Consider the following 22,987-nt stretch of genomic DNA (forward strand, 5'->3'; position numbering starts at 1 on the left):
CTTTTGTCAGACTGTTTAAAGGGGTACCCCTGCTCCGTTTTTCTCTACTGATGCGTAAAAAAGAAACCCTTATAGAATTATTTTATCGTAGTGCTTCAAAAGGGGATATAAAGCGGGAAAAAAGATAAATAAAATTACACAAAACAATGAAAAATGAAAACAAAATTTACGAAAAACAATAATAAATTTGTGTCCAAACCGAAGACTTTGCTTTCAAATTTGACCCCAAAAACTTCTGTTCAAATATAATATATATATTGCAACTGAGAAACCAAATGGATGCCAAGGATGGTCTTTGGGGGTCCATGCTGGGCGCAAAAGCATATGTTTGGTTTTCTCATGGTGCGGCTCATAGTAGCCCACCTATAAATTAAAAAAAAAAATACTTATAGGACGGGTACTCCTGCCAAGCTTGGGAAATTTTGCTCGAACCCCCCCACAATCCCCCATTGTGGTGGGAGGATTTTGCCGATTAGTTTTTGGAAAAAGATTAAATAATATTTCACTTTTTCTAACATCTTTTTAAATTTTTGTTAGATTTACACAAACATACAATTAATTTCTTTTACACGGGACCTTTTGGCATAAGAAAGAAAAAAATTTTCTTTTTTAAAAAATGAAAAAATTATTTAAATTTAAACAAAACTATTTAATAAAAAAAATCGTTTTCAAAAGTTAACATCAAAATCTTATTCAATTTAACCTTAGCCTCTGGCGGAAGTGATCGCCTTGCGTGTGCACGTTTGCTATTTAGTCATAAATTTTTGTGACCCCCTTTTCTAAAAATTTAGGCCGAATTAAAAGATGGGCCCCATTTGAGAAATTTTGCAGGGTAAAATTAAAAATTAAGTTATCTTACATGTAAACGGTTTTTGAGCTACCGAAGACACGTAATTTTGTGATCAAATAATTCACCTTTTTTTCTAATAAACCCCCTGAAATGAAAAAAAAAAAAAATATACAAGGCTCCGCCTTGGGGATAAAAACCTACCCGCTTCTTTTTACTTCCGGGAGGCAGGCGGGAACAAATTTTCCCTAGCTTCCCCCCTATCCCCAGTTACCTCAACTTTTTTAATCAAAAGAAAAAAGTTGTGAAGGATAAATTTGAAAAAAAAAGGGTAAATCTTGAAAAAATGTTATTGGGGGGGAAAATTTTCGTTTCCTTTTTTAGAAATTTGCGATTTGATAAAAAATTTTTCTTTTCAAAAATAAATAAAGGCCCACGTGAACTTAAAACCCAAAAGCAGGGTACAACGCTTAGAAAAAAATTGTTTGACAGCTACCCAAGATGAATGAAAAACGTCAATTTTTTCAGAACATGGCGCTGGCATTAACCCCTTGGCACTTTTCAAAATCATAGAAATGAAGGGGAATAAACAACACTGACTCGCGTGCGATTAATTCTAATAATTTTTAAAAAATCGTTTATTTTGGGGGTTCATATATTTAGTCCTTTTTGGGTTGTTTTGTTTTTTTTTTGGGGGGGGGGGGGGGGGGGGGGGGGGGGGGGGGGGGGGGGGGGGGTTTTGGGGGGGGGGGGGGGGGGGGGTTTTTTTTTTTAAAGTGTATTTTCAAATGAAAAATACTTTAAGGTTTAATAAGCCAATGCTGGGGTTTGGGGTTTTTTAGTATTTCTTTGTCTTAAAAAAAAGTTGGAAAAAAATTTTGGCCCCCAAAATTTTTGCCCGCTGGGTCGAGTGTTGGGCTTGTCCTTCCCTTGGGAAAAAACAAAGGCCCTGTGGGGAAAAAGGTAAAAAACTTACATTTTAAATTTACCCATTCCAGTCAACCGGGGCCGAAATTTCATTTTTAACAAATAAAAATTCAATTTTCAAAAATCCTTAATTTTTTTAAAAAAAAAAAGTACATCAGTCTGTATGTGTCAGCGTTTTAAAAAAATGATCCAAATTAAGAAACACCCGGCAAAGATAACAAGATATCTACAATGTAAATACACACCGTCATTTTTAGAAGAAAAGAACTGGTTGATCTTATTGCAAACTTGAGTAAAATGCAAACTTTAAAGTGATCATGTTGGCAGCATTGTATATATGTTAGAATAAAACCATAATAGAGAACTTGACAAGGTTTCTTGTTGAAACAGTTCTGCACGTTCAGATACTTTTTTCAACGATGTAGAATTTGATTCAATCTCGTGTATTTTTCTTCAAAGAATTTTCTTAGAAAAATGGACAAATAAAAATGATAGGGTCATATGCTTGATTCACCGTCATTTTAAGAACGTAATACTGGCAAGCAAATGTTTAAATATACACGTACAGAGGCATTCAGAGGGTGATTTTCACTTTTATGCTGGGTGCAGGTTGTTGTACATTATCCGAAAAAGTGATATTCCGTCGTGTCTACCAGTTTATATTAAACGGACATAACTACCTTAACAACACAAGCAGAACAGCGTGTATATATTTACCAAATGTTGGAACTTACTTGGCGGCTACAGGACATTTATATGCTTCACTGTGTCTGAAAGGGCGGATATGGACCGTTATTAACCCTTAGCCTGCTAAATTTCTAAAATGGACCATCATTCAATTTGGGCAATACCATTTATTATACGAAGGGATGTTCACTTAAAATTTACTGACTGAATAGCGAACAGTTTAGACTATGAGCAGGCTGATCTTGGTCTGCACTGGTCGCAAAGGCATAATCACTTGCCGCCAGCAGGCTAAGGGTTAAACTTAAACACTGACTTGAGTGACTTACTTGGCGGAGGCGTGCAACAATCTTCCTCTGCAACACCATCACCGTCATCATCTGAAATCATGTAACATGATATTTTATAGAAGTGTGCACTGTCAACATGTCATACATGTAAGTTGTAAGTATTTTACTCATTAATTGCGTCTATACAAGTGTTAGAATGAGCGACAACTCTGCACGTAATACTGCCAGCTTTCTCTGAAAGCTAATGTTAAATATACATGTACAGAGGCATTTGTAATTAAACAGAGCAGAAAAGACCAGAAAATTTATTAGTCGCATGCACGATACAGCATATAGATATAAAAATGCTAAATACTAGCAATGCATGACAACAAATAGTATTGTGCTATTTTTTTTTAACCTGTCAAATGTGCATACATTACACGCTCTGTGCATTCGATATTTTATTATTCGGCCCAACTTCGGTGCTATCCGTATATTTTACGGAAAGAAATTTTGGTTAAGTGTCCAAAATTCATTATAAGTATTGATGGTGAGACACGTACTCATCGTTCGTATCTGTTACAGCACATGACTCAAATGCTGGAAATCGCTGGTCCGAGCCCATTAGGGAGAACATTTTTATCTTTCATTTTGATTATTTATACGATTTATATGACTCCGATGACAGCAGTACAGACACCGCGAGCGAAACTGAATAATGAATTTATCTAGTTGTAATTTATATGTATGAAATTTATAATATAGTGAAATGAACTGTGAATAAAAATGACATAAACATTTATTTAAAATGAGAAGATTAAAATATTCTGTGCACCGCCCATGTAATCAATATGCATTTGACAGTTCAATAAATAGTACAATACAAGTATGAATTAACCTTTACAAATAAACACAATAATAGCAATATTCAACGAGAGTGTCTATTTCATTCACGATTCAGTCATTTCTCTTTAGAACAGCGATTCCTTTTTTCTGTGTGTACAAACAGTGTATGTATTTGACACCATTCATGAAAAAAAAAAACATTTTTAAACATCGACAAATGATCAGTTATACATTTTACAAATTCGTCTCTAAATATTATCTGTCCAAATAAACAAACACTATCATACAGTCATAATAAATTGTTTGTGTTTTTCTGTCTGTGTCTTTTCAGGAAAATTAAATTTTGTATACCGACTATTCTATAACTACCAGCCTTCTCCAATTTTTTTAAACATTTGATAGCATACCTCTGCCTCGATTTTCTGTCGTACACAGTTCTTCATCAATAAGACCGTCACAGTCGTTGTCTATACCGTCTCCAACCACAGTCGTCGTCGGAATGCATACCTGAACAAAATTTTATTTAGAAAGCAACATTAAAATCAAACTAAATAAAACAGGAGTGCCAGACTGTCTCACAAAATATCTGTCTAAATATTCAGTTACTTATCATAAAGATAATAATGTTGATGTTATATGCCTTGTTAACCCCCCTCCACACCCCCCCCCCCCCCCCCCCCCCCCCCCCCCCCCTCCCACCACAAAAAAAGAGAGAAGGAATCAAGGTATTTATGAGGTTCCTTGTGGAATGACATTAACAATCGGATCAAACCTGTTTGAATGGACAAGGCTTATTTCGCAGATTTCGAGTAATTCAAGGGCCATAATGAGTGCCTGTGGCGATTTGGGTAGTTATCAAACTTGGCCGAGATATTATGCCCACAAACATTGTCAGCTAGTTTGGTGAAGATCGGATGAAAACTGTTCGACTTAGATTGCGGACATGATTTGGACGCCGACCGCCCGCCTGCCCGGCACGGGTGTTTTCACATAATAGGCCTACACCCCGCTCTTTCACAGACGGGCGTATAAAAAGTGCAAGAATTCATATTTACAGCCGACATGTGCGTTTCGAAAAAAATTATGTTATTATTCGGCTTGATTCTGCTAGTTGCATAAAGGTCAATACGCACAATTCTTAATGAAAAACAGGCTAATTACATACAGAAATATTTTTCAAACATTCAGCTTAGCAGACAATGCTTATATGCTAGAAAAATGCCAGAACGGAACAAAGATTATAGAGTATGTATAAAATAGGTACCCTGTTGATCGGCGACATTCTCAGGCCAAGAGGAGTTCCGTAAGTCTCGTATGTATTCGCTCCATACATGAAGCAACCAAAGATGGAAATTGGAGAATCGTGACGAACTGTATGGGTACCCGGATCAATCTGCAATTTCAGAACGATAATTAGAATCGTTTCTCTCCTGAACTTGATATAATCAGCCGCCACTGGCTGTACTGTAGTCGGCTAGATTGAAATTGCAAGTGATGGTTTCTAGAAGAGTATCTCTCGCACTTATTTCTGTTGCAGAAATACACGGCAACTATACTTTGAAACCGTAATGTGTAAGAGTTACTAACAACTTATTTGTAGATATATTATTGTAAACGTGTTATGCTGTTAGAAAGCAATCACAAGTGTTTTACATGCCGGACTGAGGCTTTGAAAAGTTTGACAATGTCATACCGGTGTAGGGTGAAATGGGTGGACATGGAAAGAAGTGGACACAAGGTCATGTGCGCATGCGCTAATCTATATAAAGTTAATGGGCGGAGTGCGCTAAATATAATCTCAGGGTACATCTCAAAACCTAATATGACTGGTTTACTGATTGATAAAAACGACCAGTAACAAATAAATATCCTCTGGATTCAAGGCATTTAAGTTACCGTGTATAAATTGGGCTAATATACTATAGCTTGCTTATCTTAATACGACGGACATTGGTATCATCATAAGGGCTAAAATAGTTTCTGTGTTTTCCGGTTATATTTTACCTATATATAATGCGCAGCATGAAATCTCCAGCCAATAGTGATAATTGTGGGTTCGAGTCCAGTCAGAGATTTTTTTTTCATTTTGTCTTTTACTTTGTAATTGTTTCGTGATCTTATAATAACTGAAATATGTAAACAGTATATATGCTTATAAAATTCCTGGGAAATATGTGGACACGACACATATGAGACACAGCTAATAAAATGGTAGACACAGTAAGAATCGGATGGGAAAGAAGCGGACACGACATTGAAACACAGCTGAGTAACTTGTAGACATACTAAGAATCTTCTGTGAGATAAATGGACATGACATATATGAGACACAGCTGAGGAATTAGTAGACATACTAACTATCCACTGGGAAATAAGTTGACGTGTGAGGCAGAGATGAGTAACTGGTAGATATACTAAATATTCTCCTGAGAAATAAATGGACACAACACACATAAGACACAGCTGACGAAATGGTAGACATAGTAAGAATCTTCTGGAAAATAAGTGGACACGACATATATGTAACACAGCTGAGTATATGGTAGACATTATAAGAATCTTCTATGAGATAAGTGGACACGATATATAGGAGACACATCTGCGAAATTGGTAGACATAATGATTATACTGGGAAATAAGTGGACATCATATATACGAGGCACACCTGAGAAATTGGAACACAAAATAAGACATAGCTGATGAACTGGTTAACATAATACGAATCCGTAGAAAAATAAGTGGACAAGCAATATATTAGACAGAGCTGAGGAATTGGTAGATATAATAAGAATCACCTAGGAAATGAGAAGACATATGAGACTCAGCTGAGGAATCGATAGACATAATAAGAAATCACTGATAGAAAGTAGACAGGACATGAAACAAAATTGAAGAATCACCTGGGAAAAATATGGATATGATATTTTTAAGACACGGCTGCGGGATATGCATACATGATAAGAATCACGCCAGGGAAATATGCGGACACGAAATATATGAGACACAGTAGAGGAATTCGTAGACATAACAATAATCCACTAGGAAATAAATAGAAAACATGATACTATACATATGATATACAGCCGAAAACTTGGTAGACATAATAAGAAACTTGTGGGAAATAAGTGGACATATGACACAGAACTGAGAAAGGTAGACAAAATAAGAAACTTGTGGGAAATAAGTGGACATTTTAGAGAATGCTGAGGAATGTGTAGACAAAATAAGAATCCCTTGGGAAATAAATAGACATAAGCGACAGAGCTGAGAAATAGGAAAACATAATTAGAAACTTCTGGGAAAAAAAAGTACATATGAGACAGAGCTGAGGAAATAATAGACAAAATAAGAAACTTGTGAGAAATAAATGGACATATGAGGCAGAGCTGAGGAATAGGCAGACAAGATTAGAGCCTTCTGGGAATAAAGCGGATAAATGAGACAGAGCCGAGAAATTAGTAGACGAATTAGTATACAAAATAAGAAACTTATGGGGAAATAAGTGGACATACAGAACTGAAGAACTGGTAGACAATATAAGAATCCCCTGAGATATAAGTGGACATATGAGACAGAACTAAGGAATTGGTAGATAATTTAAGAATCCCTTGAGGAATAGAAAGACAATATAAGAATCCCCTGGTAAATAAGTGGACATATGAGACAGAGCTGAGAAATTGGTAGCCAATTTAAAAATCCCCTGAGGAATAGGAAGACAATATAAGAATCCCTTGGGAAATAAGTGGACATATGCGACAGAGCTGGGGAATAGGAGTACAAAATTAGAAACTTCTAGAAAAAAAGTGGACATATGACACAGAACTGAGGAATTGGTAAACAATATATGAAACCCCTTGGATATAAGTGAATATATGAGACAGAGCTGAGAAATTGGCAGACAATATAAGAATTTCCTGAGAAATAAGTGGACATATGCGACATAGCTGAGGAATAGGAGTACAAAATTAGAAACTTCTAGGAAAAAAGTAGATATAAGACACAGAGCTGAGGAAATGTAGACAAAAGAAAGTAAGAAACTTGTCGGAAATAAATGGACATATGAGGCAGAGCTGAAGAATAGGCAGGCAAGATTAGAACCGTCTGGGAATAAAGCGGATAAATGAGACAAAGCCGAGAAATTAGTAGACATAATGAGAAACCTGAGGAAAATAGGTAGACATATGAGACAGGACTGACGAATTGGTAGACAAAACAAGAATTATCTGGGATATAAGTAGACATATGAGGCAGATCTGAGGAATGGTCAGACAATATAAGAATCCCTTGGCAAATAAGTGGACATATCAGACAGAACTGAGGAATTGGTAAACAATATAAGAATCACCTAGGATTAAAGTGGACGTATGAGGCAGAACTGAGGGATTGGTAGACAAAATAAGAATCTCCTGGGATTTTAGTTAGTGGACATATGAGACAGAACTGAGGGATTGGTAGACAATATAAGAATCCCCTGGGAGGTAAGTGGACATATGAGACAGAGCGAGGAATTGGTAGACAATATAAGAATCCCCCGGGAAATAAGTGGACATACGCGACAGAGCTAAGATATTGGTAGACAATATAAGAATCCCCTGGGAAATAAGTGGACATATGAGACAGAGCTGAGGAAAAGGTACACAAGATAAGAAATTTCTGGGAGACTGGGCTGAGGAATAATCCACTGGGATATAAGTGGACATATGAGACAGAACTGAGGAACTGGTAGACAATATACGATTCCCCTAGGATATAAGTGGACATATGAGACAGAACTGTTAGACAATAAAAGAATCACCAGGGATATAAGCAGACATAATTGAGAGAGAACTGAGTAAGTGGTAAACAATATAAGATTCTCCTAGCATATAATTGGACATATGAGACAGAACTGAGAAACTGGTAGACAATATAAGAGTCCCCAGGAAAATAAGTGGACATATGGGACAGAACTGTGAAATTGGTAGACATTATAATAATACCCTGGTAAAAAAGTGGACATATGAGACAGAACTGAGAAATTGGTAAACAATTAAAGAATCCCCTGGGATAAAAGTGGACATATGAGACAGAACTGAGGAACAGGTAGACAATAAAAGAATCCTCTAGGATATGAATGGACATATGAGACAGAACCGATGAACTGGTAGACAAAATAAGATTCCCATAGGATATAAGTGGACAAAACTGAGGCATTTGTAGAACAAATCAAAATATCCTTTGAAATAGGTGGACATATAAAACAGAGCTGAGGAATGTAAAAAAAAGATAAGAATTTTCTGTGAAATAAGTGGACATATGAGACAGAGACTGAGGAATTGGTAGACAACACAAGAATCCCCTGGGAAATAAATGGAAATTCAAGACAGAGCATATGAATTTGTAGACAGTAAAAGAATCCCCTGGGATATAAGGATATAAGTGGACATATGAGACAGAACTGAGAAATTGGTAGACAATATAAGATTCTCCTGGGATATAAGTGGACATATGAGAAAGAAATGAGAAATTGGTAGCAATATAAGATTCTCCTAGGATATAAGTAGACATATGAGGCAGAACTGAGATATTGGTAGACAATTAAAGAATCCCCTATGACATAAGTGGACATATGAGACAGAACTAAGAAATTGGTAGAAAATATAAGAATCCCCTATGATATAAGTGGACATTTGAGACAGAACTGAGAAATTGGTAGATAAAATAAGATACCTGTGAGAAGTGAGTGGACATATAAAACAGAGCTGGGAAATCGGTGGACAAAATAAGAAACTTGTGGGGAAAAAGGTGGACATATAAAACAGAGCTGGGGATATTATAGACAAAAAAAATACTTGTGGGAAATAAGTGGACACATGAAACAGAGCTGTGGAATTGGTGGACAAAATAAGAAACTTGCGTGAAAAAGGTGGACATATAAAACAAAGCTGGGGACTTTATGGACAAAATAAGGAACTTGTGGGAAATAAGTGGACATATGAAACAGAGCTGGGGAATTGGTGGACAAAATAAGAAACTTGTGGGAAAAAGGTGGACATATAAAACAGAGCTGGGGACTTTATGGACAAAGTAAGGAACTTGCGGGAAATAAGTGGACATATGAAAACAGAGCTGGGGAATTGGTAGACAAAATACGAAACTTGTGGGGAAAAGGTGGACATATAAAACAGAGCTGGTGACTTTATGGACAAAATAAGAAACTTGTGGGAAATAAGTAGACATATAAGATAGATTTGAGGAATTGTTAGACATAATAAGAAATTTGTAGAAAATAAGTGGACACATAAGACAGATATAAGACAAAAATAAGTGGGTATATGAGACACAGCTGAGGAATTGGTAGGCAAACTAAGAAACATGCAGAAAAATGTGTACATATAAAACAGAGCTGGGGAATTAGTAGACAAAATAAGAAACTCGTGGGAATAGGTGGACATATTAAACAGAGCTGGGGAATTGGTGGACAAAAAAAAAGAAACTTCTGTAAAATTAATGGAAACAATATTTATGAGAAACAGCTGGTGAATTACTAAACATAATAAGATTCAAGTAAGTAGATATGATATATATTAGACAGCCGAAAGGAAATAAAAGGCATAAAAACTTTCGTAAAAAAGTGGACAGGCTAATGATATACGAGTCATAGCAGAGGAATTTGCAGACATAAGTTGAATCCTCTGAAATATTTTATATACATCTTGTATGTTTTGGGTCTAAATTATGAGGTACTGGAGGGGTTCTTCTATTCAAATTGTTCTCATCACGACAACCATTTCCGCAGTTGTGTCAGATATATATCGAATCCACTTATTTCTATATAGAATATTGTTAAGCATAGCATTTCTCAGCATTGTTACATATATATCGTGTCCACTTATTTACCAGTTGACTTTTGTCTACCAGTTCATCAGTTGGGTCTTATTGTACATCGTTTTTTATATTTCCTAGAACTTTCTTATGATGACTACCATTGCCTCAGATGTGTCTGCTAAATATCGCGTCCACTTATTTCTAAATAAAATGTTATTAAGCATAGCTTTTCTTTTCAGTGCCTTATATACATCGTGTCCACTTATTTTCCAGGCGATGATTTTTCCACAAATTCATGTTGTGTCTCATTATACCTCGTTTTCATTATTTCCTAGAACTTACTTATCATGACTACTATATCTTCAGATGTGTCTGGTATATATCGCGTATATATTTTTCTAAATAGAATATTATTATGTATAGCATTTCTCAGCAGAGTCTAATATTTGAGCCGTGCCATGAGAAAACCAACATAGTGGGTTTGCGACCAGCATGGATCCAGACCAGCCTGTGCATCCGCGCAGTCTGGTCAGGCTCCATGCTGTTCGCTTTTAAAGCCTACTGGAATTGGAGAAACTGTTAGCGAACAGCATGGATCCTGACCAGACTGCGCGGATGCGCAGGCTGGTCTGGATCCTTGCTGGTCGCAAACCCACTATGTTGGTTTTCTCATGGCACGGCTCATATACATTGTTCACTTATTTTCAAGATGGTTATTATATTTGGAAAACCATGACACAATATTTGAACTTTTCTCATCATGACTACCATTTCCTCAGGTGTGTCAGGAAAATATTGCGTCCACTTATTCCTATATAGAATGTTATTAAGCATAGCCTTTCTCAGCATTGTCTTATATATATCGTGTCCACTTAATTACCAACTGGTTTTGTCTACCAGTTCATCAATTGTTTCTCATTGTACATCGTTTTCATTTTTCCTAGAACTTTCTTATCATGTCTACCATTTCCTCAGATGTGTCTGGTATATATCGCGTCCACTTGTTTCTAAACAGAATATTATTAAATATAAGATTTTTCAGCAGTTTCTAATATAGATAGCGTGCACCTATTTCCCAGATGCTTGTTATTATGTCTGGAAAACCCTGAAACTATATTAAAACTTTATAATATCTTCAGACATTTTAGCCTACATCCAACTTTGAGCTTTAGTTATTAATATATCAGTCAAATTTATACACGGAAGCTTTAACTAATGTCATGAGTCAAGCCAAGATTTATTGGCCAGTGGCCGTTGTATTAGTCAGCGAACTAGTCAAGTTAGGTTTTGAGATGCTCCCTGAAGTTATATTTAGCGCACTCCGGTCATAAGCTATATATAGGTTTGCGCATGCGCATTTGACCTTATGACCACTTTTTTCACGGACCCACTTATTTCACCCCACACCGGTATGTGTATTGAAGGCAACCAACACAGTGTATTGTTAAAATTATAAGATGGTGATAGAGAAATATAGTTCCATAATTCAGATACGAAACAAAATTTCTGAATATTTGAAGAGTTATACGAAATCTTTACGATCTGCATTGGCGTTTTCAAACAAATGTAAATTGCGATATTTATGGAGGTCTATCTCTAAGTATTGACCCCCGCTTCGACATACCAGAAAGTGGTTTGTTTCAATTCATTAAAGAAAAAAGACTAAATGCAAAGGATGAATGGTTGTCGTTCTAATGCATACAGTAGTTTGCGGTACTTACAGAAATGTATCCTCCTGTATAGTCTGTGTTAGGAATATCAGTGTAAGCAGTTCTGGATGGCAATCTATTTCCGTCTAACCTAAGACCATTTTTCTCTGATTTCTTCACAATGAACATTACATAGTTATTGTATTCCCCGTATGAGTATTTCGGTGTTGAGAAAGTATAATCAGCAGCGTATTGTTCTATTGGTGGAATTGTTATCAGGGCCGGATCCGCTGGTTCGCTGGCGGAAAATACACAAATGTTTCATATTGGCATATTGGTCTGTATTAATTCAGATTTTTAATAATACAGTCCGGTACAATTTAAAATAGATGCAGTAAAAAAAAAAAATGTGCATCACATTTTACATTTTAATTGTCTACATCTTTATAGTAGATTAAATTTATAGTAGATTAAATTTCATTATTTTGATTGCTTTAAAGCATTTCAGCTTTGTAAACTAAATTATGAATTAAATAGCACTAAATACTGAACTCAAAAACACTTCGTCTACAGCATTCAGAATTTCATTGTCTTAACATCAATAAATGAACCATGTCAAGTCAAAAGGCATCTTTTAAATATAAAATGACGTTTCCACATAAGTGACAACTCACCAATTAAAACGATTCTTGGAGGGTGCATATTTTCTTATAAAGAAGTATTTAGATACAATTTCAAGGTGCTTTTTACGTGACATGGCTCTGTTTATCATAACAAGATATTTACTTGGAATAGACTTGACTGATCACAATTAAGATAACCATGATAGCCTTCGAGGATTCAACATAACACACTTCGTCGCTAGGAGTCACTTCCTCTTTGAACCCACGTTTATGTATAGTGAAATCTGTACTGAAGTGCAAGAAATAAAAGCAAGAATACACAATATGAAGGAAACATGTAAAAGGGAAGCAGGACTGTGAAAGTCATTTTGTTTGTAAGACATGGTAAACAAAATGAAACAAAGTGGTTTTCTGAGTTACTTACAGTATAATGTAGATCCTATATTTACATTTTTATAAGAATATTCAGGTTTTGTAAGACATTTAACTTTAAGTTAAAAGAGCCACAACTCAGCCGTTAAAATGGATTGGACATATCATTATCAATCATATAAATCTTTGAAACCAAGTTCATGAACAGCTTTACTTTTCATATATAGACGAATAAAACGATTTATTTTCTAAAAACAGAATCAAAAGCATAATCAACAAAAATAGTTGATTTAACCAGTTTTAAGAACAAATCGAGACAATGATGAAGACCTTAGTTATGAATGACGGACACCTCTGTACCCAGACAGTCCATTTGCTTATTTTGGACATTTTAAACTTAAAGTGGGGATTTATTTCCTGTTTTGATCAAATTAAACAGATTAGAGGGTTGTCTGGGGAAGGAGAAGATTTTGCCTTTCATTTTAGACTTACTCCCATCCCCCGCTACATTCGACTTTCACTTTCGTATCGTCTTCGGAAGCAATAAACCGGATGTTATCACCAGTGGTTCGTTGAGGAGTCGGAACTATGGCAAATTTCTTTCCCCATGTGTCAACGGGCATCAGCTGGTCTACCAAGGTGTCACGTGTGGTACCTGGCTTGACACTGGTACGTCTGTTTCCGGAGAAAACCGTTATCTTTTTGTCGGAAGTAATGTATGATGCCGTCAAGTCACCGTAAGTTTGAACCTGACAAGTAGTTCACACAGTAAGGCTTAATGTAGAACAATTTCAAACTTTTTATAACTTAACTAATTCTTAACTTGAAACATTCCAGAAATGATATGCCATGACAGATTTTAATTTCAAAGCATCCCGGATCATGAAGACATGTCTCCATTTTCAAGTTTGTGCCCTCAATGTCATAATATAATATACACAAAACTCCTCTTTTCAAAAACAATTCTTGTAGTTAAACATAATGCACACATATCGATCAATAAAATTGATTCTAAACATTAATATGCATCCAGTGTTTTGTCTCCAGGCCCCGATTTCACGAAAAATCTTAAGTAATTGCTTATTTAAGTCTGTTATTGCAAATGCTTCGTTTTGCTCTTTATGTATCTTCAATGTTGATTTTTTCATCTAATCAGAACTGTGTATGTTTATTTCATAGACAACAATTCTGATATTTACAGTAAACGAAGTATAGAAATAAAAATATACTTAAGCAAATGCTTAAGTTCGATATATCGTGCTTAAAAAGAAATATCATATTTGTGTTATTGAAATTAGTACTGCAGACAAATTCTACTAACCATTGTATGATTTAGCTATAAATACATTGTTATAGAAAAAAAATCGACATTCAATTACAATTACTTAAGTAACACTACGATTTTAAAATAACAGACTTAACTAAGTAATTACTATTTTTTTTTCTTGAAATCAGGGCCTGTTGCTTAGGAAGGAAAATGGCATTGTTGGGTTCACCTTCATACACCAACTTGTGACAACAGGAAAGTGAAATCTGACTTCCTTTTGTATTTTGCGGATTTATACGGTGGCGACAGAGCTTTCATGGTGTTATTAACGTTCTTTTTTTTATAATTGCCACTGGTAACCAACAAGTTTCGACTCCTTCAGAAGATAGTAATTGTAGTGGGAGCATAGTGTACGCTACAGAAGATGCTCCAATGTCAAAGACTCCCTGGTTCTTAATCGTGATAGGTATAAATCGGCCATTCCCAATACTTGTTATCTTAGTGAAAGAAGCAGAGAGGTGAACTAAACACCCCTGGTTTCTTAGGCAAACATTGTTACCACTGAACCACTTTGTCCGCTCTTACACAAACGTAATAGCTAATACGTACACACACAACGGTATAAAATTGACATCGGGCCCTGTGTTCACAAAACATTTTTTCGGTCTCAGCTGAGTTTGAGTTTGAAATTTTAATATCAATTTTACTAAAACTTCAAGGTTAAATTCCAACTGAGACTGACCATCACTACTGAATAGCCACTTGAAAATAGTTATTAACTTAAAATTTAGTTTTAACCCTGCTATTTAGACATAAATAACAAATTAAGTTTCACTATCAAACTAAGCTGAGACTGAAAATGTTTTGTGAACACGGGGCCAGATAACATTACAAGTAACAGAGGACGAAAACAAAAGAAAGCATAAAAATATAGATGCATTTGCTCGATGATTTTCAACCAACAACCTTTATTTGGTGGCCAGTCAGTGTCCGTTTAGACAGGTTTTGCTGCACACAGAATCAAAAATTTTACTTTCATATTTACGGCAATATCAACAAGTTTTGGCAAGTGATAGAGATAATTATAATAATAAAGAAAAGAAAATATTCGCACCTGGAAAGTGTCCAGTCGGTTCATTGTGAGCTGAATTGTTTCGTCTTTATAATACCATCTACCAGCGTAATACACCTCAATGGAAGAGTGACTCCCGAGTCTTACAGTGACCGAGGTTCCGTCCTCCACACCTGTCAGGGTATAAACTCATTAAATAGCTGTCCTTCTATATATATATATACTAACCAAAACAGCTAACTCGCCATTTGCTTTTTTTTTCAATATTTTAAAAATTACGATGTACTGATTTTTTTTCAGAAGTAGCACACCGACAGGATAAAGTCTTGTCAGTCTACGCTTTACACTTTTTATCATTTCCATCGCGGAAACTTAGGTCATACACCACCACCATAACTTTGGGTCACAATACTAAGCTGATTTTATTACTCTGCTATTTAATGTCAAACATATTTTTTCGGGGAGATGTAGGTCTACATTTACATAGACCGAATCTACTGGAATATTTACGTAGACAAATAAGTAGAAAATTTAAAAAAGAAAAGGACTGCCTTACCGACGACCATAAACTCGCACTCTTTGGTTGTAGGATGATGTGACACTGTGTAGTACTCCATGCCCAGAACGTCAGTAGGGAAACCGAGGTAGGCGTCATTTGAGTAGGTCTCTAAATTGGTTCCGTAAACCACAACTTCATTATCGGCTGAATGCGTGAAAAAAACGCGAGATTAGCGTGCATCAAAGAAGATAATGTCTCAAGTTTTTTCTATAAAATCTTTAGATATTGAACAGAAAGTATTAAATGAGCGCCTCCACCAGGACATAGAAAATATTTGTTCGTTTTGAGTCAGTATGGAATATATATAACCGTTAGACAAATTATATATTTCCATGTGCGCGTACCGCGACTACCGTCTCACTTCGAGAACAAATTTCCTTTTTTTAACATTTATTTACGTTAGAATGAGCATTTCACAACAAACTGAATCTCAGCTCGGGAAACAGAGGCACGAAAACAGAAAATGACGTCAGACGTCCTGTGAAGTTACAAAGACGCACGCGACATAAAGTTCCGTTTCATTTTATTGTTTACAGTACACATAAGTAACATTATTTTAAATGAGAAATACTAGTATACTATAAAGAACAAAGCGATACTACATTTTTATGCCGTTATACGCGAAAAACTTAGTTAGAAACTAAAACACAATGTAAACATAGTTCATCATTAATATGGATTATATCTCACTGAAAATTCCCAGTATTTCACCGAAAAGCTAAAAAAAAATATTCTTTACGACTCTTTGTCGTACAAAGGGTTTAGCTCTTGGGTTTTAACAAAACAAAAGTACAGTTTGATCACTAATTAATCAAGTCTTCACTTTAACTCATCGATCATTATATTCAATTTAATTATAACAACGACATTGCCCAAAAGGGGGGATAAATTCAGAAGTACTCAAGATGGAGTTATCGTTCTATATATATGGTATCCTCCAATATTTCTGTGCACAGTTTCTTTAAATTCCATTCAAAGGTTATGCAAGTTATTGCAAAAAGAAGAAAACTCAAGTACAAAAGGGAGATACTAGTGATTAAAGAAACTATTCCAGATGCAGTTACCCCTATGCTTTCATTGTCATCTTGTATCATTCTTTATAGCGAACGCCTTTCAGAGAATTTAAATATGTTTGTTATACTAATATTGCTGCTTAGGAGATGTCGGTTAAATTTAGTACGAATTCTGATATATGGAAAAAAAAGCATGTACCTTTATAGGGAGGTGCTTGCTTTTCGCAGGTGCCGTTATGAAACATTATGTATAAGGTTGATGTGTACCTGTTATAAGAATCCCCTTGGAGCTGAGTTCTGTACCAGCAGCCCTGATGGCATTGTCGATCTCAATTTTATGTACCTCGCCTGCTGTGACGGTAAACCTGTCATCAAGACCTACTGACGTATATCTTGGCGCTGATACCTGCAAAATAATATTTTACTTCATCATAGTAATGTTTAAGGTAGTTTCACATAATGGAATATAATAATGAATAATGGCTTTCAATTCCTTTCCTACACATACTTCCTCATGGCACTATTTTGCGCACCAAAATCTTTCAGTAAGATCAAAGGACGTGTATCTTTGTGAAAAGATAACATATTCATTATGTGTATGCATAAAGGTAACGTATGCAGGTAGTTGCGTACGTTACTCTACTACTTTCATACACACATATTTTTAGTGACACTTTTATTTTAACACTGTCTTCTTTACTTTAGAATTGTCTAATGGCTTTTAATATTTTAATAACATGTTCTACATGTATCAATCCCTAACTTAATTTTCGCAACACATATATATGTGAAACACAAGACTTCGTCAAACGAAATAGAAGATCTCCATATAGCAGGGTAAATTGGGATGAACAACTTTTAAATTGTTGGAAAGAAGACCTTTTTCAAACCAGTTCGTAATAAACGGTTCATCATAAAAAGAACGTAACAAACTTACGTGTACGTTGACTACAGTAGTTTTGGAAGTTGTGATGTACAGTTCAGGCTGGTTATACAGGGCGTAGTTGGCCGTAAAACCAATCACAAACTCCGTCCCACGATTGTCCGGAGCGCCTGTAAAATGACATTGGCAAATGCGTGTGTCAGGAAAACTGTTAATGCTTAAGTTTAGAATACCATAATCAAAGTTTAATTTTAAATTTAAATAGTCCGAAGCACACGTGTTAAAACCAAAGAAGACAGACACGAGTATGGACAGTTTACAGCAAACAGAAAGCGATTATAGTTCCATACTGTTGATAAAAGGAGGCACAAAGGAGTCATATATATAACGTAACAATTATAATTTTAGTTTTCTCTATTTTCAGACTGTACTAAGAAATGATGAGACCACAGTGACAACTGAAGTGCAATATGTAAACAAGACTATTTCTCATCAGTAGTAGTCGTAGTTGTTGTTGTTATTATAGTTACTATCATTATTGTTGTTTATATCATCATAATTATTAATTCTATCATTATTGTTATTATTTCGATAATAATATGCGTAAGAAAAATCTTACCGAGAACAGTTCCAAGCACAATAGACAACAAGGTCAGGAAGGACGTCGCCATGGCTGAAAATAAGATTTTGAATTTTACTGACTTAAGTGTTTGTAAGGCTCGTGCTTCCATATAAATATGTTTTAAGACTCCTACCCCAAAGTAAATACGACTACAGACTCGTGCAACCACATCATAAATGTAATTTAAGACTCATGTCTCGAGATAAATGTGATTTAAGACTCTTTCCTCAAGAGAAATGTGTTTCAAGTCTCGTGCCTCTAATTAAATGTGTTTTAAGACTCGTGCCTCCATATCATAAATGTGATTTAAGACTCGTGTATTATACATGATACAAATCGAAATCTTTAAACAATTTCGATATCTACTTATCAATTGCTATCTATTTAAAAACGATTTTTTAATGTGTCCCGTTAAATTTTAAATTAATTATTTTTTTAATAAGCTAAGGGTTTAAAATTGATTTCTGACGATGTAAAAATTGATCATATTTTTATTTAACAATTCAAAATTGAAGAATTAACTGTACTGAACATTTTATTTAGATGTAGAATATTTTCATAACAGTGACTAATTTATATTTTAAGAAATATTTATGAGACTTTTTAAACTGAAATCCAAAGATATAAATAAATAAATAAATAAATAAATAAACATCAATGAAAACCTTAAAATAAATCTTACCGAAAATACGCCCGGTGTTCTCTGTCTCGTTGCGGCTTCTGTTGAAATTCGTAACCACCTAGTTGGAAAGTTGGCACAAGGCCTTATTGCAGGATTGGTTACTTAATCTGTGATCGAAATTACAAAAGATCTACGTCCAAGATTTTGGGAAACTAGTTCTTCGTTGATTCTATTTCTATTTATGAAGTTAATAATCTGCGTTATTTTATTAATCAGGTTACAACCTAGGCGGTCTTAAGGGTGTGACCTCATTCTGGCATCGACGAAAGTCGGCCGCCACTTCACATATCTAATAGTCATATTTGTACACTAACTGTGTCAGTTAGAAGGTTCGGCAGTATTTTTTTCTACATGGGCAACTTAATATTAATGTGAAATAAGCCTCAAAGCGAGCTCGAAGAAATCAGATTTTACATTTTTGTAAAAATCACTACTCAAAAAAAGAGAGCGAAGATTCACGAGAAACTATTCACTTGAAAAAAAAAAAGCTTTACGTTAGTGTCATAATACATCATATTTTGTAAATTTTAAGGGAGGTCGGTGTCACGGTGACGTCATGTCTAATTTCGCCGCGTTTTCTTAGGAATATTAATGACAATATTTCCAATTTCTTTCCAATCTTTATCTTTTAAAAGAACATAACAATTTATTTAACAAACTGGAAATCTCTTTAGTAAATAATTTTGAGCAATCGAATGACGCTAGTGAACCGATCGGCGAAATCCCCGCCGCCAGGTCCTTTGTTAGCTACCGGCAAAAGTTCTCAAATCCATCACTGTGTGAAACAATACCGTAAAGCTCTTTTCTTGAGTAGGTCCTTGGAGCCTGCTCTTCGAGCTCACTATTAAAAGCATTCAGTCAAATTTAGCGTGCTTTGTCAAAGAATGGAAGAAAAATCTGGAAGTTGCCTTTTCAAAAAAGGGGCTAACTTGGTGCTGAGTTTGTCACAGTACATCAGAGGTATGCCCACGGTATGTCGCACTGACAGGCGCTGAATTTGTCCGCCTGAGGTATGCCCAATCCATGTCCTTTTGAACCTAAAGTTCTGGCAGCTGTTAGCTTGGTCAGCCTTTGGCTATATTTATATATTACATAATTCGGCTTAACCGAATGGAATTAAACACACGTTTGCCAAGCATTTGGTCTTGATTTGACAGAATGCCATATCCCATTTATGTAACAATGTAACGTTAAGATTTAAACACCTTACTATAATAGTAAAGATGTACCGACAATCCTGTGTGGGCTAACATTTGTTGGTACGGCACGTGTATGCTCCTTTAATAAATAGCACATTTTCTGGCATAAGTAAAAATAAATCTTTCAAGGACCAGTTTCAGTAACCATAAAGATATATCGATGACTTAATAGGAGCGAGAAAATATGCAGCCCGATACAGGACTCAACCTGCAATCTTCTGCTTGCAAGTCAGATGCTCTAATGCAACTGAGCTATTCGGACAATCGATATCTTTCTTTTTGTCAAAGACAAACTCAGATTCTTTTGAAGAATCCTTTGACTAAAACAGCCATTGCTTCACCTTAGCTCTAGGATTCCAAGACTAGTCACCACACTCACGGCACCAATGTAATGTGCAGACCGATGCAGGACTCGAACCTGCGACCTTCTGCTTGCAAGTCAGATTCTCTACCAACTGAGCTAATCAGGCAATGGCTATCATAGACTAATTATATACATTATATGCACACTGCTACTCTAGTAAGTGATTAAATGAGCCGTGCCATGAGAAAACCAACATAATGGCTTTGCGACCAGCATGGATCCAGACCAGACTGCGCGGATGCGGATCCATGCTGTTCGCTTTCATAGTCCATTGCAGTTAGAGAAACCGCTAGCGAACAGCATGGATCCTGACCAGACTGCGCGGATGCGCAGGCTGGTCTGGATTCATGCTGGTCGCAAAGTCACTATGTTGGTTTTCTCATGTCACGGCTCAAATACACATGTCACACAATTGCTTTGATGTTTGGAGAATTTCTGCAAACACCAACAGCCATTAAGACATGCATCAAGACCTGCAGTCTGCTTCTTTACCTACAGGAAGTTTAAAACAAAATACAATGTGCATGCAAAAGATTTGACTTTTCATAATGATCTGCCTAAATCTTTGTTTGAAATAATGTTACTTGTGGCATGGCTTGGCTAGACAAAATTTTCACACCATTTGGCCATCCTTACTTTGAAACATTAAATATAGTGTTTCCAGTACTTTAGATAAAATATTCCTTGCTGATTCTGGTTAGTAACAACTATCTCAGTCAAGGCCTAAGTTAGCCTTGCTTGTTTGTTTGACGACGTTGAAAATAAAACAAGCGCTTACAGTTTAATTATCACTCATTAATATTTTTTTATTTAAAATCAAAATGCTTGAACTTTGCACAGTTTTCTCGTACTGGCCCTGTTTTCTTGTATTTGCCCTGGTTGTCTCATATTGCCTCAGCTGTACTTGGCATTAGTTCTATACATGTTTCACATGATGTGCCGCATTTGATCTAAAAATGACGTGTGTAATATTGTAAAGTCGAATAATAAAGCCTTTTATTTCTCACCACGTGACATTTCAAGGGCGACGTCAAGAATGTAGGTAAAATACAAACGCAGAGTTTCTTTTGTCGTGTGAGGTGAGGTTATCTTATTGAGATGGACTAAAATTTAATTCAAAACATTTTAAGTGATCATGAAAAATGTCAGCGATAAACATGTATTTTCACAGCAGACTTGTATCTCGGGCAAATACGACAAACATTGTATCTTCTACACGACCATCGTGATTATAAAAAGTTCCTTTTTAATGCAATACATAAAACATTAAGTCATTCGTATAACCTTTGTTTAAATCTTGTATTTTTTGGTTTTTACGTAAACGTTCAGTGGGCTTCTTGTCAAAAATCAAATTCTGTACAGGGTATTTAAAACATACTTTATTGCAAACGAATCAATACATGTTTATAATAAAATATACACATGCATTATATTAACATATATAAATGAAAGTTTGAACCCCACACCCCTCAGATTCTCCAACCATATCAAGCAAAAGTTGATTTAAGTAGCTTGGTTAAATCACCATTTTTGTATTTGAAAGTAAAAACTAGTATTTTTTAAGTTAAAGTCTTTCAGATAATGAAGTCCAGCCAATTTCGTTTATTATGTTATTAATGGAGACCGGTTACTGTTCTAGCAACAACATATTGGAAATTCTAAAGTAATTCTTTTTCTCGTATGTTGTATAATTATCTTAAATAATAGAGGCATTCTCTACAACTGGCCTTTCTGGGGAGATGTAGATTTGACTGAGGGGTGCTCATTCAATTTTGAAATGACCCTAATACTTTAGATACCGAAGAAACTATGTTTTAAATAGATATGCGCCAAGTGTCATAATCACAAAGTGTAACTCCAAGATGATTATGTTTTAGAAGGTATTTCCATTTTAGGTCTCGTGGCCCCTAAAAGAGGACAAGTGTCTCCAGTTGAATAAATTTTGTATAAGACATTGTAATGATGCAACAGATCAAGTTTTATGGAGATCCGTCTAACAGTTCATGAGAAAAGTCGTATAAAGTTAAATTTTGCTTTTGGCTCTGGCAGCCCCTAAAATAGACCAAGTGCCTCTATCTAAATCAAGGTTAGAGAGAACATTATAATGATACTACATATCATATTTCATGAAGATCCACCAAGTGTTCCATGAGTTGTTAAAAGGTATAATCATGTTTAACAGCCAAAGCGGCCTCTAAAAGGAGCCAAGTACCTTCGTTTCTACAAACTTAGGAGAGGGTTTACAATGATGCTACAGACCTAGTGTAATGAAGACCAACCAATCGGTTCATGAGAAAAAGCCGTTTAAAAGTGTCTCTGTATTTAGCTCTGGTGGCCCCTAAAAGGGGCAAGTGGGAGT

General features: G+C 35.5%; 1 protein-coding gene across 1 annotated transcript; it reads right to left on the minus strand.

Moving 5' to 3' along the window:
* Positions 1-2,541: 2,541 nt before the first annotated feature.
* Positions 2,542-18,717, minus strand: LOC123555857 (uncharacterized). The gene is made up of 11 exons (XM_053548305.1): positions 18,381-18,717; positions 17,816-17,931; positions 17,146-17,284; positions 15,863-16,009; positions 15,349-15,479; positions 13,460-13,716; positions 12,759-12,884; positions 12,045-12,270; positions 4,781-4,909; positions 3,924-4,023; positions 2,542-2,778 (listed from the first exon to the last, which is right to left on the minus strand). Exons 1-11 carry the CDS (start codon positions 18,490-18,492, stop codon positions 2,690-2,692), a joined length of 1,572 nt encoding a protein of 523 aa, XP_053404280.1. The 5' UTR covers positions 18,493-18,717; the 3' UTR covers positions 2,542-2,689.
* Between the last annotated feature and the right edge of the window lie 4,270 nt (positions 18,718-22,987).

The sequence above is a fragment of the Mercenaria mercenaria genome, chromosome 7 (assembly GCF_021730395.1).
Source record: "Mercenaria mercenaria strain notata chromosome 7, MADL_Memer_1, whole genome shotgun sequence".
Lineage (NCBI taxonomy): Eukaryota > Metazoa > Mollusca > Bivalvia > Venerida > Veneridae > Mercenaria > Mercenaria mercenaria.

Excerpts from the sequence above, each read along its gene's own strand:
- LOC123555857 (XM_053548305.1), bottom strand. The coding sequence starts at position 18,492 with ATGGAAGCACGAGCCTTACAAACACTTAAGTCAGTAAAATTCAAAATC. Across the intron at positions 15,480-15,862 it reads GTGCGAGTTTATGGTCGTCG|GTGTGGAGGACGGAACCTCG; the intron begins GTAAGGCAGTCC and ends ATACCCTGACAG. Across the intron at positions 12,271-12,758 it reads ATCAGTCAAGTCTATTCCAA|CGAACCAGCGGATCCGGCCC; the intron begins GTAAATATCTTG and ends ATTTTCCGCCAG.